Source organism: Doryrhamphus excisus, chromosome 1, assembly GCF_030265055.1.
Source record: "Doryrhamphus excisus isolate RoL2022-K1 chromosome 1, RoL_Dexc_1.0, whole genome shotgun sequence".
In the NCBI taxonomy this organism is placed as follows: Eukaryota; Metazoa; Chordata; class Actinopteri; order Syngnathiformes; family Syngnathidae; genus Doryrhamphus; species Doryrhamphus excisus.
Genome location: NC_080466.1, coordinates 25,583,218 through 25,607,509, shown reverse-complemented (window position 1 = coordinate 25,607,509; position 24,292 = coordinate 25,583,218). Strand labels below are relative to the sequence as shown.

General features: G+C 45.8%; 3 protein-coding genes across 6 annotated transcripts; 2 read left to right on the top strand and 1 right to left on the bottom strand.

The window, feature by feature from the left end:
* Positions 1-136: 136 nt before the first annotated feature.
* On the bottom strand, positions 137-6,777 carry slc30a2 (solute carrier family 30 member 2). Its single transcript, XM_058076685.1, has 8 exons — positions 6,578-6,777; positions 3,945-4,156; positions 3,722-3,868; positions 3,286-3,439; positions 2,987-3,209; positions 2,502-2,607; positions 2,288-2,422; positions 137-1,938 (listed from the first exon to the last, which is right to left on the bottom strand). The coding sequence occupies exons 1-8, from the start codon at positions 6,658-6,660 to the stop codon at positions 1,793-1,795; spliced, it is 1,206 nt and encodes a 401-aa protein (XP_057932668.1). The 5' UTR covers positions 6,661-6,777; the 3' UTR covers positions 137-1,792.
* Positions 6,778-8,392: 1,615 nt separating this feature from the next.
* Positions 8,393-19,177, top strand: si:ch211-243j20.2 (uridine-cytidine kinase-like 1). Its single transcript, XM_058091628.1, has 15 exons — positions 8,393-8,556; positions 10,004-10,212; positions 10,993-11,099; positions 11,240-11,410; positions 12,821-12,892; positions 13,909-14,098; positions 14,522-14,583; positions 14,759-14,775; positions 15,504-15,602; positions 15,693-15,786; positions 15,893-15,955; positions 17,087-17,209; positions 17,296-17,403; positions 17,898-18,054; positions 18,127-19,177. Exons 1-15 carry the CDS (start codon positions 8,474-8,476, stop codon positions 18,201-18,203), a joined length of 1,632 nt encoding a protein of 543 aa, XP_057947611.1. The 5' UTR covers positions 8,393-8,473; the 3' UTR covers positions 18,204-19,177.
* Positions 18,215-24,284, top strand: mpv17 (mitochondrial inner membrane protein MPV17). 4 transcript variants are annotated; one of them, XM_058091712.1, is made up of 9 exons: positions 18,215-18,249; positions 19,210-19,329; positions 20,245-20,332; positions 21,333-21,448; positions 21,532-21,624; positions 21,698-21,793; positions 23,503-23,535; positions 23,605-23,657; positions 24,015-24,284. In XM_058091712.1, exons 3-9 carry the CDS (start codon positions 20,260-20,262, stop codon positions 24,082-24,084), a joined length of 534 nt encoding a protein of 177 aa, XP_057947695.1. In that variant the 5' UTR covers positions 18,215-18,249; positions 19,210-19,329; positions 20,245-20,259; the 3' UTR covers positions 24,085-24,284. The 4 variants fall into 4 exon arrangements, with proteins under 4 accessions (XP_057947695.1, XP_057947687.1, XP_057947703.1 ...); XM_058091704.1 differs by lacking the exon at positions 18,215-18,249 and adding an exon at positions 19,437-19,524 and having other exon boundaries at positions 19,271-19,329; XM_058091720.1 differs by lacking the exons at positions 18,215-18,249; positions 19,210-19,329 and adding an exon at positions 19,488-19,528.
* Positions 24,285-24,292: the final 8 nt, after the last annotated feature.

The following is a 24,292-nucleotide window of genomic DNA, read 5'->3' as shown; positions in this document are numbered from 1 at the left end:
CACCAGTGCAGGGTGTACCCCGCCTCTCGCCCGAAGACAGCTGGGATAGGCTCCAGCATACCCGCGACCCCAGTGAGGATAAGCGTCACACGGCTCATTATTTAAGTCGACCGATTCCGAGTCAGTCCACCATCTTTTATTTGCAAGTTTACAAAAAAGTCACGTAACGTCACACAAAGACAGCGTTTGAATATTTCCACAGACGACAAGGAACACGGAGCATTCTCAGACATGGAAAAGCACACATTGCTCATTGTGACATTCCCAATATTTACGCAAGGTTCCTCCTCCGCTTGGCGCTACAGCACGATAAACACTCACAGCGAACAAGCATGCAAGCACTTGGACCACAAGCAGCCGAGGATCTACACGCCATCCTTCACTTCCTGTTCCACGCACACGGAAGATGGGGGTGATGTGGGTGACTTTACAACAGGGCGGGCGCGTGCACGATTCCCAACTGAAGTGAATGTCTCCCAAATGACATGAAGCGGAATTGAGATTGCAAACAGGAAGTGGTATTGCAAACCAAATTCCCATTGATGATGATGATGGTTACCGGGGGGGGGGGTACACACCTTTTCCAGCCATAGTAAAAGGTGACAGGATGCAAAGGCCACTTCCATAGGCTCCAGCATCTCCCCACGACCCGCCTCGTAGAGGATGGATGGACTTCATATTTTGACTTTATTCTGCTTTTTCCACTTTAAAATTTCTTCTCATAATATTTTGAGTTAATATAATTATAATATTTATTTCCTCAACCTATTTTTTCTTTATTTTCTTATATAGTATGAATTTGGTACTTTTTTTGTACGTTTGTACTTCTTTGTACTTCGTCAGCATCTTTAGCGCTGTATGAAATTGATTATTATATCTTGCTAAAAATCCTTTTCAAACTATTTTGAGGTCCAATACCAATCAATAGGAATAAAAACAATTATTTGACCAATTAAAAAAGACATTAGTGCTTGTATTCTAAAGTGTCTTATTATTATATTATAATTATTATTATTATATCTCAATGATCATCGATTTCCACAATTACCATGATGATGATGGAGATGGACTCCATCGGGTCATACGCTCAGCTGTGACGGCCACGTGATCCCCAACACAGAAAGACGGCACCACCACACCAACATGCTGCCACGCGGCACCGCCACACCAACATGCTGCCACACGGCACCGCCACACCAACATGCTGCCACGCGGCACCGCCACACCAACATGCTGCCACACGACACAACAAACACCGACTGCAAGCTTCAATTGCACTTGTGGACAAACGGCATCACGGAGCATCCGAGGCTTTTCTTCGTCACACACACCGGACACCCGACTCGTCAGACGGTGTTCCTAATGAAGTGACCAGTGTGTGTGTCGAATGTCAAATGGCCGAGCTGTGTCTTTGGTGATCCATCAATGTGTTTTTGTTCAGGAGATGCAGCCCTTCTCCATGGACTCGACCATCATGATGAGGAGCTTCAAAGACGGCAGTGAGCTTGTCTGTCGTCGCGAGGACGCCTTCGGCAGTGACTTCGCCTGGCTGGACCCACTTCATCACACGCACCACATGTTCGGCATCCATGACTCCATCATGAAGGGGCGTGGCTTCATGTAAGGTGGTATGATGACATAGGGCCGGGTGTGGCACTTAAGGTGGACCGGCGCCTCCCACGTGACGTGAATGCTTCTCTTTTTGGTTTTGAGGGGAATGTTGGTGGACGCTCCGGGCCGGGCGCCTCCTGCGCTCTTCCCGGGGTGGGGGCGTGGCAACGTGGGGGGCGTGTCAGTCGCAGGGGTCCTGGCAGAGGCGGCAGTGCCTCATGTCGTCCGAGTAGCGCTCCACCTGGATGGTGACGCTGTGGAAGCCAAACTTGGTGTGGAGAAGCTCGCCGGCCTCCTGCAGGACCGACTGCGTGTCGGCGTCCGAGTCTGGGGAGGCGGAGTCACATGGTCAGTATTTCTTACCACTTTTCATACTGAAAAATGAAAGGATGGGGGGGATCATGACTACAGAAAATGACTACATTGTTCAATAAATTATTTTTGTGCGGAATAAATGAACTGAACAAAAAAGAACCCGTAGCAGCTGTACCATTACACTTTTTGTAAATTGCTCAATTGTGTCACCTTTTGTTACAAATGAATACACAAAAACGGAGGTAGACTCGACCAGGGGCGTCCAAAGTTGAACGGACATATATGCCGATCCAAAAAGAGCCGTGACTTTGGGCACCCCCGCTGTCCGTCTGCCACTGATGCTAGCTGAGGTGATCTTTACCGACAGCGAGGTGGACGGAGACCAGCATCTGGCCCAGCGTGAGAGCCCACAGGTGCAGCGAGTGAGCGGACCTGACGGCCTTCACGGACATCAGGACCTCCTTGACAGAATTGAACTCGATTCCTTTCGGTGAACCTGCAGGCAAACCGACACGAGTGAGTCTGACTTCTTCCCAGGCCGCACGCAAGCTTCTGTGTGTTTCCAAGATGGCCACCTTCCATGAGGATGCGGAAGACGTCCCTGAGGATGGTGATGGTGGTGCACAGGACGAAGACGGAAAACAGGAAGGTGCAGATGGGGTCCGCCACTTTGTACTCGGGCTGCGGGGGGGAGGGACACATCACCATCATGTTTCCTGTATCATATTAGCATTTTATATTATTAGCATATTAGCATATTTTTTTGCATTTCCTGTATAAAAGTGGTAGCATTTTAATTCCAGCAATGTTATTATTGTCATCATTTAATTCAATGCTGAATGAGATTAGAATCATTTTCTTGTATAATAAAAATACTTCTATTCAGGAAGTATGTTATTGTTATTGTTATTGTTATTGTTATTGTTATTGTTATTGTTATTGTTATTGTTATTGTTATTGTTATTGTTATTGTTATTGTTATTGTTATTGTTATTGTTAAGTATGTTATTGTTATCAATCAGAAGCGTCCAAGCCCGGTTGCCTTCAAGGACCATCTGACCCGGAAGTAGATGATGATGGCCGCCACCATGACGCCGACGCTCTGCAGCAGGTCACCGACCACGTGGATGAAGGCGGCGCGCACGCTGGTGTTGCCGTGGGCGCCCAGGAGCGTGTGGGCGTGGCCATGAGAGGCGGGACTCTGAGCGGCGTCCTCGTCGATGTGCCGGTAGCCGCGGCCGTGAGCGTGGAAGGTGGTGGAGTGATGGAGGATGTACGCCATGCTGCGGACAAAGTGGGCTTTGTCATTTCCCAAATAAAAATGGCCGCCCGCAATCCTCGCCTGGCTCTTTAACTCACACGATGTTGACGACCACGGCAAAGGCGGAGGTGACCAGCATCACGTGACCCTCGATCTCGTAGTCGTCGCGCACGATCCTCTCGATGGCCAGGTAGACCAGAACCCCCGTTACCATCCAGATGGACATGACGGACAGGAAGGCCCCCAGGATCTCTGCGGGTGCACAGCAAGGACATTTCATTAGGTACACACGATGTCACATCCTGTCCAGACAACATTTATTGCAACACACACCATGTGTCCTATTTAGGTCTGGAATGGCTTATTTTCTTGGATGGTATTGGCTAACAGGGACTATAGGGCTGCTATGTCATGTCTAGAGGGCTCTAATAATGATAAAAATGTATTTAGAATTTTGTTTGTACCCAACCCTACTTTGATGAAATTCACCCGCCATAAACGAGGAATGACTGTACTCTATTGTGGGGGTCTCACCTGATCTGTGCCAGCCAAAGTTCATGGTCTTGGTGGGCGGGCGGGAGGAGATCCAGAGGGAGAAGATGCTGACCATCATGCTGCCAAAGTCGGTCAGCAGGTGAGCCGCGTCCGTCATGATGGCCAGGCTGTGGGCCAGGTAGCCCCCTGTGTGGAGACACAGGTGGAGGTCAGCTCTGCTTCTTCTCCTCCCCGAGGTGGCCTGTGGACCCGCGGACGTTACCTATGACTTCTCCTATCATGAAGACCAGGCACACGGCTGAGGCGATGTAAAGTTTCTTCTTGGCCAGGAGCTTGTCCACGCCGTCCTCATGCGGCGAGGCCTTGGCGCGGTGGCAGTGGACGGCCACGGCGCGTTGAAGCTCCATGGCCCCCGACATGCCGCCATTCTTAAAGGGGAAGTCCGGGAACTGCTCAGCAGGGTCTGGAAAGGAGCTAGAGGTGGGCAAAGGTCAGTGAGGCACTGAAGAACATCGACGATAGGAAGCCTTTCTACCCATAGGAAACATAAATAATCCGTTCCAGGGTCAAACTGTGGCTTTTGAAGTGTATCGGCTATGTTTTCAGGCACATTTTGACATTCCTAAATGTGACACAATTGCACTAAGAAATGAAGCTGTCACATAATCAGACATTTTGAGTTAACAAGCTGATGCTAAGAATGAAAACCATCCTTGGAGCATCTCTCTCTCTCTCCCTCTCTCCCTCTCTCCCTCTCTCCCTCTCTCCCTCTCTCCCTCTCTCTCTCTCACACAAACACACACACACAGATACCATGTGGGCAGGAGAAGGGGGTGTGGGGGTGTGGGGGGGCGGTCTTTCTCCAATGATGTGTCTAACGAGGTGGAAGAAACCTAATTTGGACTCACTTGAGATAACCACACACACACACATTTCATGTCACACGCTTCATGTGTATAGACGCTGTCTACGATAACGCTTTATCATGCACACACACACACACACACAGAGGGGAGGATGGTGTCCACTGCGTGAAGAAAAGCAGCAGAGTGGAAAAAGAGATTGTGTTCAATGACACCACTGGGACCAGGATCTCACACACATGCATAAATACTGTTTGAGGCCTTATAGTTACTTTCTGATAAAAGCACAAAAATCCATATTTTTATTTCCGGATCAGCTAAATTGCTTTCAAGGAAATGTGCACTTTTGGGGGGAATGTTGGCCATCACCCACAATTCTTATGCGGAAGAGGAGCATTCCATTACGTGTAGTCTTAGCTGTCTGTTTTTAGCTCTTTGTATAGCTTTAGAAAGAAGTGAAAGACATGTGTTCATAAATGAATACATAGCCAGTTTTTCAGAGAGATACGCCTCAAATAATTAGCAAAATAGTGATTGGGATAGATGTACTCTTTTACACATGACAAAATACTGAATATTGATATGTTGTTTTAGAAATATATCCTAAATATATTATTATAATTATATGATCACAAAAAGACTTACATCCCAACTGACGATGGAAATATTCCTTTTATTTATTTTGGTGAATTCAGGTCTGGAACCAAGTAAGCGGGGAATGACTGCATAAGGATACTGCACAACTACTGTATATCTAAGATATTAGTACTACAAAGCAGTACTAAATTTGGTTTGATGGTGTTTTTAAGAGGCTACTACAAGCCAATATGAAGAAAAGACAATGAATGATTGCACTGTATTCTGACATGAATTTCTGCCTAATGTGACTGGCCTATGCGGTGGTGCCTTCAGGTGCATTCTGGACATTAGAATCATGCAACAAACGCCGGTAAATGGTACCAATAATAAGCTCATGATAATAATATAATAAAAACAACAACAACAACAACATGCACCCCCAGCTGCAGGAAAAAAACCTGAAGGCAAACCGTAATTACGTGCACGCGCCGCGCACGTCACAAATGATGCATGAAATCCCAAATGTTGAACCATATGCCCACACGCACACGCACACGCTGTCCCAAACTCGTTTTTTTTTTAAAAGGAAACCTACAGGATATTAATCACGTAGGTGGAATAAAATTATTTTTATTTAGGCCCATAATTATAAATAAATTACATTTTATAATATAGAAACATATGGGCGTTATTATTTAACATTTACAAGAAAATAATAAACATTCAATTCATATTTTCACCTTTAACACAAACAATCTATTTGCGCCATTTTCCGATGACGTTTCAATAAATCATATAGTGAAATGTTATTTTTTTGGCCGCAACTTTGTGAAAAATCACATAATAATAATAAACGTAATAATAGATAATATAATATATAATATAACATCATCTGACATCAATGCTGACTTTGAACGGGAATATTCATTTCATTATTTATTATGATTGTGTACTTTGTGTACTTTGCAGTGGTTGTGCGACGGCACTGCAGAGATGAAGATAATATTTTGTGTTGGACAAGATTTAAAAATGATCTTCTGAGTGCCTAATGAGTGACATGTCTATAATCTATAACCTATAATCTATCATTTATCATCTATTTGCCATAAATCACACTAAATACAAGCAAGGACTTTTCCCTTTTCCTTCTTAATAAATTGTTTTTATTTTCCTTCACAGGTAATGCAAATATGTTTATTTTTCTTTTGAAATTGCTATTTTTGGTTGGGTGCAAGCAGACGACACGTGCACGCGCGGAGGCAGCTTTGCTCAGTGAAGTGTCCATGCACGAGGACCTGCGCGCCATTTGTCACGCAGGCTGTCCACGAGCGAGCCATGCGTGGAAATGAATTTGCTCATTGGCATAAAACACTCTCCCGCATGATGGCCGGGGTTGAAGAACAAACGTGCACTTTTGTGTACGTGTGCGTGTGTGTGCGTGTGTGTGTCCCACCTGTGCACGCGCTCACAGTACGTCCTGTGGTTCTTGTCGTGGATCAGCTGAGACTTCTCGGAACTTGCAGCCTTTACATCCATGGGGAAGAGGAGGTGATGGAGGTACGGAAGGATGTCCCGATGCTGCTGATGCTGAGGAGGAGCAGGAGGAGGAGGAGGAATAGGAGGAGGTGGAGGAGAAGGAGGAGGTCCACTCGGGTTCGGTGTCTGTGAAAAAGTGGAAGCAGGAAAAAAAAGCTTCATTGCGGAGTTTGGAGGCAGCGGGAGGGAGGAGGGAGCTTGAAGTGTGAGGGAGGGTCTTCTTCCTCCTTTTTGTGTCAATTGGTCTCCAACATGCATGCAGCAACACCGCAGGCCACAAAAATCCACCCGAATGTCCCCGTTTTTTAATTTTGGAAAGGAATAGGATGGATTGAAATCATCATCAAGGCTTTTAATTTGGCTCACAATTTCCTAATTATGGAACACTCCATTCCCCAAAATTGCAAAGGAATTGCGGACTGCCGCACAAATGAACAATAAATAAATGACACATTTTTATGCACAAACTGTACAAAAACAATAACACGTGTTTATATATTATACTGTATATCAGTGGCGTTAGGCCTATTTTAGCGGGACTTCAGCCCCCCTAAAATGTTCTTAAGGCCCCCTAAATAATAGGGCAAAAGCAGGCTGATAAATAAGCCAATAAGCAGGCTAATACTAGCCTACTACTACTACTAGTAGTAGTAGTAGCAGAGTAGATTGTGTGTACTTGAGTAAATTTAATGGCGGCCTAAAACAATTGAGTATCTCCATCTGTCCAAAAGTGGGAAAGGTTCTTGTTCCTTATTTGTTTTTTGGATTTTTTTTTGGGGGGGGGGGGGGGGGGGGGGTTGAATGTTTACTACATTCATTCATATCCTGTGCATCTCCACCCCCCCCCTCAGAACCTAGTGACGCCCCTGCTGTATATGTTTATATTTGTTTTTATAGTGAAACTGTATCCGAATATGTCCATAGTTAAATATGTCCAAGTTGACCTAAATAAACTATGCAGTAGGCTAACAATCCTCATTGGAACATGCTGCAATATGACTATATAATATTATGAAGATATTTGACTTCTTTCCTCGCACTGAACATGACAACGACTGCATGGGTGAGATATGAAATATTGTTTTTAAGGCTGAGCGGCCAGCCAGGCATTGTGCTAGAACATTCTAATGGGAGCAGCTATCGGAAATCAATGCATGTACACATGCACATTAGTGCACGCCTGGGTGGAGTGTGTACATGCACATTTTTACACGCACGGTGAAAGAAAACGCTATTTTTGGTTTTAAAAAAATCACGTGATTAACGTCCATTTGCGTGAGTGTATTGAATACTGATGTTTTGCAGTTGCACACTTGCTGTTTTATTACTACAGAATATATGTTGTAATTCAACTACCATATTCTAAGCCATATAATAACCAGCCATAATAAACATTTTTACTGCCTCTCTGGCAGTTTCTATGAACAGTCAGCATTGTTTAGTGTATGTGTTAATGTAATATTTATTATGGCACAGATGCAGTAGCGTAATTATACCCCAAAGGTGCATACATACATGTGAGGATTGTAAAAATAATATATTATATACAGTATATATTGGAAAAGGGCACCCTGAACGCACCACAAGTGAATTGTAAATATGAAAAGTGATACTTAGCTGCCTTTTAAAAGTGTCTTTACCTTGTCAGGTAAGGAGTCATATGACCTCCCACTTGTGGCACGTGCCATTCAAGTTGACGGCGCAAACCCGCCATACGCCTGCTCCAAACAGAACCACGCTGCCGCTTTACGTGCCCTTACGTCATGACGTCACTCGTGTTTGGTTTCCCCCGCCGAGCCATTACCCGGCAGACATGAGCACATCCAGCTCGACGGAGCAGAATGGGCAGACGGCTGACAGTGGCAGGGGGTCCGATAGAATGTCCCGTTCCGACAGGTGAGGACGACATGCGGGGGGTGGATGTTGTTTGGGTTTCTAGCGTTGTGGCGCCAAAAGGTAGCGGAGTCGGACAACGGTAGCTAGCGGGCTAATGCTGCAAGGCTAGGTAACAGCACTTTGCTAGCAGCAGCGAAGAAACAAAAGAGATGCCCTCCATTTAAATTACAATAACTTTCCAAGAGAGTAGCTTTGACGCACATTATAACGTTAATCCTTCTCAGTGGTACATATTTTTTAAATAAGATTTATTTGCAAAGGGTGCTACTTTTGACAAGTATTACCAGGGTACCGTACAGTATAGATAATGTGTAGTCACTTAAATCTTGTATTTTCTCATGTTATTATATTTTTCAATAGTCAATATGTGTTACAAATAAGCTTTCATAAATATTTGCTGCAGCGAAGGGGGACACCTCTTATTGTGTCAGAAAATTTATATTTTCTTTTATGTAATATTTTCAGACACACTACCAATATAAAACAAGACGTGAAATGAATATATATTATAAAAGGTTTCCTTGTAATTTCATAAATATTTGCTGTAGTAAAGGGGGCACCTCTTTGTAATTGTCTCAGAAAATGCTTATTTTCTTTTATGTAATATTTTCAGGCACACTACCAATATAAAACAAGACTTGAAATTAATATATTGTAAAAAAAAATTGTAATTTCACAAATATTTGCTGTAGCGAAGGCGGGCACCTCTTATTGTCTCAGAAAATGTTTATTTTCTTTTATGTAATATTTTCAGGCACACTACCAATATAAAACAAGACTTGAAATTAATATATTGTAAAAAAAAATCATAAATATGTGCTGTTGCAAAAGGTAGTGTGATAAAATGTTTGTTTTGGAAGTATAGCACCAAATGATGTCATCCAAAGCTGACACAGCTAGACTATAATGCATGTCCTGCCTCCCAGGTATGCAGGGCTTGAAATAAGCCATCCATTGATTGCTTATGGCGTCGCAGACCAGGAAGTCCTTGCCTGTTAGTTGGTGTTCCTGCTATGTGATGACAGCCTTACTCATGCGATGGCGACCCCCATGTCAGCTGCCTCCATCGGGCATGTTGCGCATTCCTGGGGAGGGTCGGCCACTCCCACCGCCCTCTCCCTCAAGCGCACCTACAGCAGAGCAGAGCCGCTGTGGAGGTTGGGGGGAGATCCTAAAGTGAGTGGACTCCTCATTGCCTCCACAGGACAGCGGGGGTTACTGCAGGTCCCACAAAGTTTTAATAAGACAATTATTTATTATGTATTTTTCACTCTTTGTGGAACCTATAGTCCCCCCCCCCCCCCCCCCCCCCGACAAAAATGCCCTGAAAGGAGCAGCATGGGGTCGTCAGTGAGCACATGGGCATCTCTGATGGCACTCGCACCAACCGCTCAGTATTAAAACTCAAGCACTGCTGCTAGCATGACTGTTTTTTTCTAATCTTCAGCGAGAGTGGAGAAGATTCCTTGGACGGCCTCCCCAGCTGTATCCCTCGCTGCCCTTTGACCCCGTCCTTGTCGCCACAAAAACGGACCACCAGCCAATCCAAGACGGAGCCCCCGCTGCTGAGGACCAATAAAAGGACCATCTACACAGCTGGCCGCCCCCCATGGTACAACGTTACCGGGACCACCTTCAAGGAGGCCTTCGTCATCGGTGAGAGAACCAGAGATTTTTTTAGTATTCTTGCTTCTTGTTAGCTTTTCATGCTGAAATGATACCAGGCCAATGTTCCCGATGGAGGCGATGCTACTAATGTATGATAATGTCCTCCTTGCCCCCCCCCCCCCCCCCCCCTCCAGCTGGTCTCATGTCTTTAAGCACAGTACACACAGCTTGATGTTTGCGCACACACGCTTGTCACACTTCATTTGCCAGTTGCTGAGACTGGTCCTCAGGCGGACGTTGGACTCATTCATCTGTGTGTGTGTGTGTTTGGGGGGGGGTGCGCTTCATCAAGCACAAAATCCCTTTTTATCTCAAATAATGTTTTACTGTTAGAACTCCAGGCTAGTCGGGAAGGATAACCTCCGTTTCTCCTCCCAGATCTCCCTGTAACAGTGCACCGAATCCATGACCCCTCTGGCATTCATTAGCATTCTATCATTTTTTTTGTGCTCTGTGCACAGCATTACATTAGCACACTTCCTGCGAGCATCGCCCTGAGGAATGGTGTAGGTGCTCGGCCACCCACAGACCCCTCTTTGTATTTACATCTCCACGTTTCTTTGGTAGCAGTGGCACGTTTACTGTATCGACGGCCGACTAAACTCTGCTGCCTTGGATTCAACTCCAACTGATGATAGTTGATGTACGCATCAAGTCTACGTCCGTACATACGGTTGTGAAAATGTATTGTGTGACTGTCCATATGATTGTTGTGTTTGTAAAAGCTGTACTGGTGTTCCATTGAAGCCAGTATGGGTCTTCCTGCAGGTCTGTGCGGGGGAAGCGCTTCTGGCAAAACAACAGTGGCCAATAAGATCATTGAGGCGCTGGATGTTCCCTGGGTGGTTCTTCTCTCCATGGACTCCTTCTACAAGGTGATGCCTCCTTCAAGGAGGGGCGCCACATGAATGAAAGCGTATACAGTAGCTCCCTGCTATTCGCAGGCTTTATACAACTGAGCCCGTCCATCTTTGGTGACTAAATGCTGTGTCATAAATAACCACTTGCATGCAAGGTGCTGGATGAAGACCAGCAGGAGCTGGCGGCAAAGAACGAGTACAACTTCGACCACCCCGATGCCTTCGACTTCGAGCTGCTGGTCAGCGTCCTCCGCAAGCTGAAGGAAGGAAAAAGCATCAAAGTTCCCGTGTACGACTTCACGTCTCACTGCAGACGCAAAGAATGGGTAGGTGACCGGAACCCGGATATTTAGTCTGCGCCTTGTTCACTGAAATATGAAGGCTTTGTAGTAAAGAAAGACAACCTAAGTAGCAACGACAGCAAGCTAGCTAATAATAGGCGGGCCATCACATCATGTCAACCAGCGAGTGGAAGCGCTGCTGTGGTTGACATCGTTAAAGCACTTGCATTGATGTGGTAGCTGTGCTAATGTGCTAATTATTAAACCTTAGCCACAAACACCCCCACAGCGAGGAATCCATCCAGCGGCGACCAACGGTTCCCTATTTCTTTGCCATGTAATTTCATGGCTGAAAGGCGCAAAGCCACATGGGAAATGGCCTGTCGCCACTCACCAATCCTTTTATGGCCCTTTTGCACCAGCTGCCTGTAATTAAAAGCCCTCTGCACCCTGCTTCTTGGCGGGGGCTGCTGGGGGCTGCACACACTCGGAGCTGGAGTCTCCTTCTTCTGATGTGGTCCATCAGGAAGTCACCTTCGGTCTCCAGGCCGCACTTGAACATGTTGACTAACCTTAAATCAACTCTTAGGAGAAGACACCGAAATGACCAAATCAATAAACACTCATCTGTTTCTTTACAAGTCACAGCCCCCTCCCCTTCCTCACCTCCTCGCCTCGCCTCTCCTCTCCACTCCCGTCCTCGCCGCTCCTCGCCTGCTGCACTCGCTTTGTCTCTGTGCCGGCTCCAGATCAATGGAGCAGCGTCCTTTTTATTGACTTTCACGTGACACTGATGGAGAGACTGGAAAAATGATGGCGGCACGCTCTGCGCCATTTTGGCTCCAACTTAAGTGTTAGTAAAGTCACCGTTATCCACACGGCACCATTCCATCTTAAAAACAGTCCCAGGTAGCAGTGGTGCTCCGTCCAGATGTCCACACAGTGGAGCCTCCATCATTATTCTGTTTAAAATGTATTTCTTTTTCATATTTTTGGCTGTTCAGAGTGGATTCATTGGCTTTACATGATTTCCTACGCCTTGGTTTTAGTTCAAATCAATTCATGCAATGCTGTAAAACAGGTCCATCAAATAATTTATTATATGGTGAAGTAATTATATACTTTTTACATTAAATGAAGTCATAATTTAATTAATTAATGGTGCATTCAATAACACATTTGTGTATTTCATTCTCATTTAATTGAATTCATGATTTTTATTTCAGTTAATGTCACATTGTCATATTTAACAGTCAGATATAGCTCAATAAAATCACCAAAGTATGACAACTGAGCATTATTATCTTTAAGAAGACAATTATGTAGCAGCGGCCAGTTGCAATTACACTCTTTGACCACAGTCTGAAAGGGGGGCGCTGTTTCGCTATGCTTGCTTTAGCTTACAAACCCTGTCAATTGTTGGTAGACAAACCAGATGTGTCCTCTTTTGAACAGAAAACTGTATACGGGGCCAATGTTGTCATCTTCGAGGGCATCCTGGCCTTTTCCAACAAGGAGCTGCTGAAGGTGAGTTTGCATGCAATGTTGCAATGTTTGATTTGCTAATGAACCTAAATAATCCACCACAACGTTCTGAAAGTTGGACATTTTGAGGGAAGTTCCTGCGCAGCGGACTATCCCGCGTCACCGTCCGTTCACCTGTGAGAGAGCTGGACCGTGGCGATAAGGGCCGGCAGCCCCCACGGGGACTTCCTGCGACACTGTTAATAATGGCTGCTGTCGCCACGATGAGTAATTGCGTTTGGCGGAGCCCATCCAACCCCTACTCTGTGATATGCTAATGAGGTGCGCCGCTGGGCCATGGGGAATATTGGTGCTCCTGCGCCTCGAGCCTGTGGCCTTTTGGCCACACGTCAGGGGGTCAGTGGGGGTCAAGTGAATTGATGCGACCTATTTGCTTTGGCACCTAAAACACAAAGCTCATCCAAAATGTTCATATGTGGCCCCCGCATTCTTCAATTTCTGGATTTTTGACGCTAAGCCGTGGGCTCCTCCCACAAGCTGCCATCTTTTGGTTGGTGGTTGGGGAGATTTACTGCAGGTGACGCTCTTGCCTTGTTGTGGCCTGAGTTATACTCTGGTCTAAATCACACGCCAACACCTTTTCATCTCATCACTCGTCAATAGGCCCTTTTTTGTCAGCGCCGCCTCCCCCCCCCACTCATCGCCGGGATGCGTCCACATTGATTTTTCTTGCTTTTTGCTGAGTGCAAGCTTAGTGGCGGAATGGACGGACCACTTTTTTCTTTTTTTAAAAGAGGCAATGACATCCGACGGTTGCGCTTGTGTGTGGAAATAAATATACTCTCCATTAATCCACTTCACAGGGTCCTGAATCCATTTTTGCCCGCAGGAAATAATGTCAGTCCAGTTAATGTGTTCCAGACACCCAAACATACTCGCACAAAACACATTCCACAGAGCAGTGATTCTCAACTGGTGGGTCAGGACCCAAAAGTGGGCCAGTCAAAAATGCCACCTTTTTCCACCTAGGGCCACATACTGAGTCTCTTCTCCTGCAGCTCCTGGACATGAAGGTGTTTGTGGACACGGACTCGGACATCCGGCTCATCCGCCGGCTGAAGAGGGATGTCTCTCAGCGTGGGCGGGACATCGGCGGCATCATCAAGCAGTACAACAAGTTCGTCAAGCCGGCCTTCGAGCAGTACATCGAGCCCACCGTGCCGATGGCAGACATCGTGGTTCCCAGAGGTCCGCTCCGCTTCCCTCTAAAGCGGGGGTGTCCAGACCTTTACCAGCCAGGGACACACACTGGAACGACAAGGATGCAAGGGCTATACCATTATACAATATGATACGATTTCAGCTGTTTTTCATTTTTCAAATATTTAAACTTTTTTCTTAAACGACCATGAATTTTCTTCTCTTAATATTCCGACTTTATTCCCAAAGTATTATAAGTATACGTTTATTTTTTTCTTAATATTGTGGCATTATTCCTGTAAAATTCGATCCCAACTTTTTCTCCTACTATTTTGACTTAAAAAAAAATTACTTTTGGTTGATCCATGTGCCCCATCTGGCCCACGGACCATACTTTGGACACCCCTGCTCTACAGTGGGATTGTGGCCACTTTTAATGGATGCTCCAGCGATCTTGTTGTCTGTCAACAGGTGGGGACAACTTTGTGGCGTTGGATCTGATCGTTCAGCACGTCCACAGTCAGCTGGAGAAGGTAACTAAACGTCCTTCACCATCCACAGAGCTCAGGTACCGGAGGAACAATGTCTTCTGGCTTTATCATCACACTAAATGCTAAATGTTGGTAATTTTAAGGACTTTGTATAACGTGTGTGCATGTCTCCCCACCCTCCCACCTCGCCGGGCTGAATGCCGTGTAATCATTCCAGCGCGAGATCAATGTGAGGTATGAATGTTTTTAAACTTTCCAAACTACGAACACCTTCCTTTCAAAGTAAAGTGTACTTAGACGTTCTTTCAAACTAATATCTTCTGACATCCCCGGGCCGTCCTTTGAACAATCACATTGACTTTCAAATTAAAAGTGCCTTTCACAGGACTCTTAACCTTCTTTAATACTGGAGGACGGGGATGTACACTGTGCCCACTTCATGGTCATCTTCTAGCGTGGAGGAGTGGAAAGAACATGTCTTGTTCTCCTGTCTCCCACTTCCTCCTGTCGTGGACCTCCTTCAGGAGGAGCTGTGCTGGGATATGTGAGGCACCTTGTTGCCCTCCTTGTTTGCTGTGTAATTTGACCCCCACTCCTGTAAAGCTTGTGTGCTATTTGACTAATATGTAATGACTCAACACACATCCTGTGTTGATGCAACATTTTGTGTGCGCGTGTGTGTGTGCGTGTGTGTCCGTCTGTCCACTCTCAGCATGTTTCCACTGTCAGTTCTCAATATGTACCTGCCTCTTGCCTTCAAGCTAACCTGCTAATTGTTTACTTCTCATTATGTTGTGGTTGTGACTCCTTTTTGTGTAGTGAGTAACCTAGTATCTTACCACAGCTGAGAATTGCACTGAAAGACACTTGGCGCCACCTGCTGGCGCAAACACATACTTGAATAACTCCCTGTTGCCACGGTAACTGCGTGCTCGCTGATCATGCTCGTGTATTTCTGGCAGGTCGGCCCTGGCCTCAGCTCACCAGGGTCAGCCGTTACCCGAGACCCTGAGCGTCCTGAAGAGCACGCCGCAGGTGCGCGGCATGCACACCATCATCAGGTCGGCGGCGTAACAAAATCGGACCGGTAAAAACACCCTCCGAATGTCATCATCATCATCACCACCACCATCGTCTGTGCTCTTGAGTAGGAACAAGGAGACGAGCCGTGACGAGTTCATCTTCTACTCCAAAAGATTAATGAGGCTCCTGATTGAACACGCCCTCTCCTTCCTGCCCCTCAAGGTCTGCAGACCCAACTTAAACTCCACTGAGGCGTCTTGTTGTTAAAAACCGTCTTAATTCACGGATTTAACAGCAGGGCTCACCTCTTCTTCTTCCTCTTCTGCAGCCCGTATCTGTGGAGACGCCGCAGGGTGGAGTTTACGATGGCAGGGGGCTGAGCGGGAAAAGGGTACGTCTGCTTTCTTCCTGCTGTTTACTCTGTGCAGTCTACTAGCATATTACACCAGTTTTAAAGTCGCTACGTTGGCTCCCCGTCCGCTTCAGGATCGATTTTAAGATTCTCTTACTGGTTTTTAAATGTCTTAACGGCCTTGCCCCTTCTTATTTATCTGATCTGCTTTGACCATATCAACCCCCGCGGACCCTGTGGTCCTCCGGCACTGGCCTTTTAACAATACCAAAACCCAGAACGAAAACCCACGGTGAGGCAGCATTTAGCCACTATGGCCCCCACCTGTGGAACAGCCTGCCGGAGAGCCTCAGGACTGCGGAGACTGTTGATATTTAAAAAAAAAGATTAACGACACACCTTTTTAATCAGGCTTTTAACTCATATTTTTAAACTTTTCTTATGTTTTTATCTTTTTAGTCCTATTTTATGCTTTTAGTCTTTAGCTTTTAACTCCAGTATTTCCTCAGGGGGGGTCCTCCACACTGGGGGCTGTTTCGGGTCTGCTGAGGGGGTGCCATCCTTGGGTCCCTTTGACCCGGCCGACTGGGGGTTCCTCCCTTTTAATGTGGGGGACCGCGCGTCTGTCGGAGTCGGGGGGCCCGGGTGCTGGTCCCCCGATGGCACGGCCTGCGGCTCCTCCCAGTGTGGACGGCCCCAAAGGTGGCGTTTCCTTGATCCTCAGCGCCTTGCCAAGTCTCCCTACTGTGGGTGATTGTGTGTGTGTGTGTGTGTGTGTCTAGTATGGAGGGGCTTTCTTAGTATTTATTTTTCCTTTTAATTGTGGTAATTGTTTTTAATTCTGTAAAGCACTTTGTGTTGCATGTCTTTGCAGGAAAAGTGCTATACAAATAAAGTTGATTTGATTAGTAAATACCAATGGCAAAATAAATACTGTAGACCGCTGCCATATAGAGTATATCATGCATACTGTATGTCTATTATATACTGTATGTGTTCACTTTGGATTTCATACTGCAGCCTTGAATATCGGTCGCACCACTTATACATACTTTATGACACATTTTTTCATATGGAATGTTAGAAAAGCATATTACTCAGAGAGCAATAATCAGCATACAGGAGGTATGAGACTACAAACGGTGTGCAAACTGGCCTTCGTGCTTTTAGATCACAGGCGTGTCCATCTTGAGAGCAGGAGAGACCATGGAGCAGGCGCTCATGGCCGTGTGCAAAGACATCCGATTGGGGAAAATCCTCATCCAGACCAATCACGACACAGGTGAACCCGAGGTACGCCAACTTGCAACGTGTCTCCTCGCTTTTGACACAGAAGGCGTGTCATGTGGGTCTTTTTTTTTTTTGTTTTGTCGCTGTAGCTGCACTACCTGCGACTGCCCAAGGACATCAGCGAGGACTACGTCATCCTGATGGACAGCACCGTGTCCACAGGCGCCGCTGCTCTCATGGCCGTCAGAGTGCTGCTGGTGAGACTCCAATCAAATACTTTGCATGGACTCGTGTCTTCCTCTGGTTCGGTCAAGGTGGAGATTAGGCCATCGCACCTACGGTAGTTTGGGACGTTTGGGTAGCCCCTCCCCTCCCGCTATGTAGCGGGTGGTAGAACTGAAATAGTGTATAATCCATGTACTGTGATCCCTCACCACTTTCGTGTCAAATTTGGCGGCTTCACTCTTAATCTCAATTTTTCAAAAATAATATATTAAGAAATCATCCTGCTTTTTAGAAAATAATTGAGAACCTTTGCCCGAAGTTATCTTCGCTGGAGGGGCTCGCTTGCGTGGTTCATTTGATGAAATACACAACTTAAATGTACCGCTGTTTTTATGCTTCCACTTCCACCATGCTGCTTTTTGTACGGCGGTCCCTGAATGCACCATACTTGCTATGGAAGCTCTAGCTTCCCCAGTCATAAGTCCTGATAAAAAATAAAAAGTGTGTTTTGTGTTGACGTGTGAAGGACCATGACGTGCCGGAGGACAAGATCTTCCTGTTGTCGTTGCTGATGGCAGAGATGGGCGTCCACTCGGTGGCCTACGCCTTCCCCAACGTGAGAATCATCACCACCGCCGTGGACAAGGAAGTCAACGAGCACTTCCACATCATCCCGGGCATCGGTGAGCATCGTGTGAACAATAACCAAAAAGTTGCCAGCCAGCCTCAACACTTGCTCTCCTTTGGGTGTGCAGGTAATTTTGGGGACCGTTACTTCGGCACAGACGCACCGTCGGACTGGTGCGAAAGTGACGACGGCGTGGAGTTTTGATGGGACACGTGGATGTCTCTAGGAACGCTTGGTGCACGGACATGAGGTCAGAGGGCCCCCTGTCGCCCCCACCCTCTGTGCTGCTTGGCCGCAAACACTCATGGGCCTCCAAATACTTGATGACTTCGCTTACCAGTCTTGTGTTCGTTCTTCACGTGCCTTTCATTTATTTCACTGCTTTTTTGCTCTCATTGGCCAGTTTTAACGGGACAATTTAAAGGGGCAGCTTCCATGTTGTTAGCACTAGCATCAGCACTAAAGATAGCTTTTAGCATGTTTTGTATCACTTGTTAAACCCGAGTGCACTTCTCTCTCCTATGGGGGAACCCAGGGGTTAAGAACACGGCTCTTATTTTTCTTTCCTTCTACTTTAAGGAGATTGACTTGAATATTTGTTGTCTTGTGTGACTTGTTGTTACAACTTTCCGTAAAATGACAATTCTTCATACTTGAAGTGGAAAAACAGAACTAATGGTGTGTTTTCTGCTTTATTCTTGTTTTTTTGGGCAACACTACCTTTTTCTTAAGTACAATATTTATCCTCAAACTATATTGGAAGTATTTCAATCAGCTGCTCATCTGTGTCCACCACACTTGGTGTCACTAGACAAAGTTGGGGGTGGGGGGTTACTAATACCGCATCTATTGAATTATCTTTTGTCTTGATTTGAAAACAAAAAAAAAACAGAACCACATGGAGCGCCAACTTGTTAGCTGTCATTTTGGATATTCTTAATTGCTTTAGTTGTAATATTATAGTTTGTAATATTATAGTTGTAAAAGGCATTACAGTTTTTTATACAAGCTATTCCTGCATTTTTACTTAGCAGTATTAGAATTTTGGGTCTGCCCTGCTCCCCAGAACCACTTCGAGGTAATGCCGCCATTACCTAACATATATAACATTTGTAGTATTTTCCTGTTAACATGATTTATTTGTCTGTCCTCAGAATAAAATGTACTATTTCACTTTATGCCATCTGAAGTGTTTGGTTTTGTCCGCTAGGGGGTGGAACTCCTCTGTCTTGCACAGCGGAAGTGACGGAAGGTGCCTTCCAGGGAGGCCTTCACTGACTATCGGAAATAACTGCAACGTGCGCTGTGCGGTCAATAGCCTGGTTCAAAGGTAAGAGCTCCACGTTCGAAACACTTTTTACGGGTTCCCTTTTTATTCTACCCATTTCGCACTTGAATGAACTATCCAAACAAATCGTTGCATATCTCGGTCGTTAGGTTTTGAGGAGTAGACGAATAAGAAATCTGGACAAGTGAATGAACGTGAAGGCATCAGCCAATTGGAAGGCAGGCTCGTCATCAGCAGGCTTGTAACATTTTAATTCTATTACAATTACCTTTTGTATGTTGATTAAATACATCAAGAGTTGTGATTTCGTATTAAAATCTTTCTTCATTTTGACCGAACACAACACAAAAGTTAGCTTCTGGCGAACTTGTCGTTTTAAGCTAGGTGACGTTGAAACTTGACGGTGCTGGACGCCGAATGTCATTGAGAAAGTGAACCATTTAGAGTTAATGCTGTTTTTGTTAATAGTGTATTGTCCTACGGGAAGACTTTGTCGTTTGTCTTATGTTTTAGAAACAGCTCTTTTATTCGGCGCTCTGTCTTTGTGCGAACAAGTTCATTTATCATCGCTTTTCAGTTCTTCTGTGTATTTGATGACGGATGGCATATAACAGTGGAGTGCTGTACTTGGAGTACTTCCACGTATAAGGTGTTTAAATTGGGACGTATGCATCTCTAGTTGTGGCCGACGGGACCAGACTAGTTAGTCATAATAAACCATGTCATGTCACTTATGAGCGGCCAGTCTGACTGGAGTCACGTTGTTTCAAACTCAATAAGTGCCTACAGAAGATGCCTGTCAGTTTTTACTTCAAGTACTTGGGTAGAGGTACTTTAACAAGTCATCTGACCCTCTTCTAAATCTGCTTACTTAACTTTTGATATGACTATATTTCCCAGGAACTTTGTACTTCACTATTGGTTGACTATTATTGCTGATTGACATTTGTGTTGCAGTGTGGATCAGACAGGATGGCCAGCTTGTGGCGGTCCTACCAGGCCCTGATGGCGAGGCACCCCTGGACTGTGCAGATTGTGACGGCGGGTAAGAAGAGTGCACACTTTCACCTTGTTGTGTGCGTTGCAGAAGACAAGCCTGCATGCTTTTGTTGACATGAACTTTGAACTGCATAGACTGACGGGGTGCACCGCTAACGCCGCCAATGGTTGGGTACTTGCATTCACCAAATGGACGTAAAATCCCAAGCATGGGATTTTCAATCTTGGAGGAAGTCTTGGCTGCAAAAAGTCACATTTTCCTCACTTGTAACTTCCTGGAAGGGGTCCCACCACTTTTGACACATTCGCACTTCATCAATATTTCACTTTAGTAAGCATGGAAATGTGCTTTTTTGTTGTTATTTTTGCTACTACAGTAGCTGACTGTACGTGTGTTATTCAGTACAACACATGACCACTAGATAGAGGCAGAGTGTTAGTCAAACTATTTATCACTGTCTGGAAGTTTTCCCCTTTATAGGGAATTATCAAACAATTAAGAATCGTTTAGAATTTATTATTATTATTTTGAATAATTTTACAAGAACAAAAATCTAAATATTTAAGACAAAATGTATAATTTTACAAGATAAGGAAATATAACATCATTTTAGTAGAATAAAGTTGACAAATTCAAGAAACAAAGACCTAAAGTCATCATATGAAAAGCAAACCAAACAGCTTTTAATGTAGGTTGGAGGAAAAAGTTACATTGGAATAAAAAGTAATTGGAAAAAAGTGTCAATTATATAAGAATAACCTTGTAGGAAGAGAAAAAGTATCATTTTAGTAGCAGAAATTTGACATATTGAAGACAAGATGCTGTTTTTGCAGAGGTACTATTATGACATACAAGATCAATTGTAAATGTTTGAAAAATTAAGTTGGGGAAAATTGACCGTGTGCACAGCAAAAACCAGTAATTCACCAAATGTTTGCTAGAATTGCGTCCAAGTGCCAGGACACCTAAGCAAAGATGCCACTAGAGGGCGTACTGTACAGTATTTAGCGTATTTAGTGTCGTTGACCTCTTGTGTTTCTGTCAGGCTCTCTGGTGGGCATTGGTGACGTCATTTCCCAGCAGCTGATCGAGAGACGCGGACCCGCTGGTCACAACGTGCGCCGCACCGCCAAGATGATGGGCATCGGCTTCTTTTTCGTGGTGAGCATCCCCTAAATGTTTAACAGTCACCCATGTGATGCCATCGTCGTCAGCCAGTGCTTCCTGTGACTTCCTGTCTGAAGGGTCCGGTCATCGGAAGCTGGTACAAAGTTCTGGACCGACTGGTGGTGGGGGGAAGCAAGGGTGCCGCCCTCAAGAAGATGATGGTGGATCAGGTGAGCAGTCAAAGGTCTCCGGGAACGTCTCGCTACTTCTTGTTGTACAGTTTGTGTCTGTGTGTGTGCCCAGTTGTGCTTCTCCCCGTGTTTTTTGGGGGCCTTCCTTGCTCTGTCTGGCGTTCTAAACGGACTGACGGTGGAGGACAACATGGCCAAGCTGCGGAGGGTGAGAATGATTAAATATGACCACAAACCACAGCACATGTGCTCTGATGCAGTACCATCTTTGACCTGCGAGGGCAGCATTGTGTCGTTCAGGCTGATGGAAATGAAAAGAAACTAAGTTAACTCGGGGGGCGGCACGGCGGTTGAGTGGTTAGTGCGCAGCTAGGAGACCAGGGTTCAATTCCACCCTCGGCCATCTCTGTGTGGAGTTTGCATGTTCTCCCTGTGCATGCGTGGGTTTTCTCCGGGTACTCCGGTTTCCTCCCACATTCCAAAAACATGCTAGGTTAATTGGCCACTCCAAATTGTCCATAGGTATGAATGTGAGTGTGAATGGTTGTTTGTCTATATGTGTGATTGACTGGCAACCAGTCCAGGGTGTACCCCGCCTCACACCCAAAGACAGCTGGGATAGGCTCCAGCAACCCCGCGACCCTCGTAAGGAAAAGCGGTAGAAAATGAATGAATGAATGAATAAGTTAACTGGGAGCTTTTGTGTCGTATCAGCCGTACTTTGGTGGTCCAAAACATGGATGCCAAAAACTCACACGGTAGCGCCCCCTTGACCTGGGGAGAAAAACCTGGGGAGACGTCTATCAAGACAGGAGGCACTAAAAAAAAGTCCATATAGCCCGTGGTCAAAACATTTTGGTTTGGAACAAAAACCAGTCATGGTATTTTGTCAAACTCCTCAGAGGGACTTGGACCAAGTGGCCTGAAGACCTCTCGTTATGATTATGATTATTATTAGCAAGGCCTTCCTGTGATACAGCCAGCGATGCGAGAGGGAGGGGCTGGTGACTCATGTGATGCGTGTGTTCAAACATCGCATCCGCCCAACAGGCTGATCAATTATTGACGTTAGAGGACGGCAAATAAACCACACAGCAGACGCTGATCAAACACGTCGTTGGACCGGAGACCGCTTTGTTTGGCTGGGAGCGAGCCCGGCCCCTTCCTGTGGGCACTTTGTCCGCCATCGCCGTGCGGACGCTCGCTGTCCACATTCCCATCCTCTAACGGTGTCATGGCGGCCTTTTCTATTTTTGTAGTGTGATGCGACGGGTTAACTCATTCAATACCAAAAACTGGACGCCCGATCCCTAAGACGTATTTAGACGTCTTCTACATGACGATGCAAGTGCACACTAACAGTAACGGAACACTTTTAGAGCAGTTTTAGGCCATAAGAATGGATACAAGGTGGCAGAGGTGCGTTTGACAAGAGCTTGGCGTGGGTGGAGCGGGTGGAGACAAGGGAGAGAGAAGAACAACAACAATAGCATAACAAACAAACAGGACTGCATCAGCAAATGTCTGACCATTAAGACCAGAATGGAGAGGACAAAGTATGTAGTACATACTGTATGTATGCGTGTACACGTCTCTGTATGTGTGCGTGTATAGTACATATCTGCGTGATTGTCCCTGAGAACGTATGAAATGAGAGGGACCGCCTCCTGCCACCCAAGGAGCTCCGCCCCACCACAGAGCCACTGCCCCCCCCCCCCCATCCCCAGCCAAAGGCCCCCCAAAGCTGAAACAGGCAAAACAGAAACATGTTATTTGATAATTAGAAACATGTTTTACTCTGAAAGGGTGGAAGGGATGAAACTAGCAGAATAAAGGATTCAATATTGGTGTCATTGTGACCTTTAACTACATAACGTGTGTGTGTGTGTTGTAATGTACCTTTTGTTGTTTTGCCAGGACTACACGGATGCTCTCATCTCCAACTATTACGTAAGTTTGGCAGATATTTCCTGGTAGACGTCGGGATGCTGATCCGGTGTTTTATTGTTGGCGTGTCAGCTGTGGCCCCCCGTGCAGATTGCCAACTTCTACTTCGTCCCGCTGCACTACAGGTCAGTACCACTGAACCGCTGGCTATGCAGTCTACCAGGGGTGTCCAAAGTGTGGCACGGGGGCCCTTTTGTGGTTCCTGGATGTTTTGTTTGTGTCTGATAGCAGGTACTATTATTAGTACTCGGTCAGCCCACATCGTAATGTGGCCTACCTCGTGTAGAGCAGGGGTGTCCACGCTTGACATATGTACATGCCAACAGCCAACAATACTAAGTGTGCTGGTACTCCTCCTTCTGATCTCCTCTTGGGTTCATTCGTAGCGCCTCCTTGGGATGTGCTCTCTCTCTCTCTCTCTCTCTCTCTTTCTCTCTCTCTTTCCACCACAACCTTTTTAGCACGACATCTTCACTTCACAGGTTGGCTGTGGTGCAGGTCGTGGCCGTGGCCTGGAACTCCTACTTGACCTGGAAGGCCAACATGGTGTGACACGCACGCACACACACACACACACACACACACACACACACACACACACACACACTCTTAATGGTCAGTTTGTGAAGAAGCAAAGTCATGAAAGTTGTCACTGTGAAATTGGAGGCGGGGCTGCTATTAGCTTGTTTTTCTTCCCTTGTTAACATTTCTGATGTTTTTGTAGCGTGACAATAAATGGACAGAAAAAAGTGGCCAGAAA

Excerpts from the sequence above, each read along its gene's own strand:
- slc30a2 (XM_058076685.1), bottom strand. The coding sequence starts at position 6,660 with ATGGATGTAAAGGCTGCAAGTTCCGAGAAGTCTCAGCTGATCCACGAC. Across the intron at positions 4,157-6,577 it reads TACTGTGAGCGCGTGCACAG|CTCCTTTCCAGACCCTGCTG; the intron begins GTGGGACACACA and ends GCCCACCTCTAG. Across the intron at positions 2,608-2,986 it reads CCATCATCATCTACTTCCGG|CCCGAGTACAAAGTGGCGGA; the intron begins GTCAGATGGTCC and ends TCCCCCCCGCAG.
- si:ch211-243j20.2 (XM_058091628.1), top strand. The coding sequence starts at position 8,474 with ATGAGCACATCCAGCTCGACGGAGCAGAATGGGCAGACGGCTGACAGT. Across the intron at positions 11,100-11,239 it reads CCATGGACTCCTTCTACAAG|GTGCTGGATGAAGACCAGCA; the intron begins GTGATGCCTCCT and ends CTTGCATGCAAG. Across the intron at positions 14,099-14,521 it reads AGACATCGTGGTTCCCAGAG|GTGGGGACAACTTTGTGGCG; the intron begins GTCCGCTCCGCT and ends GTCTGTCAACAG.
- mpv17 (XM_058091694.1), top strand. The coding sequence starts at position 20,012 with ATGTCACTTATGAGCGGCCAGTCTGACTGGAGTCACGTTGTTTCAAAC. Across the intron at positions 20,117-20,244 it reads CTTCAAGTACTTGGGTAGAG|TGTGGATCAGACAGGATGGC; the intron begins GTACTTTAACAA and ends TTTGTGTTGCAG. Across the intron at positions 21,625-21,697 it reads AGAAGATGATGGTGGATCAG|TTGTGCTTCTCCCCGTGTTT; the intron begins GTGAGCAGTCAA and ends GTGTGTGCCCAG.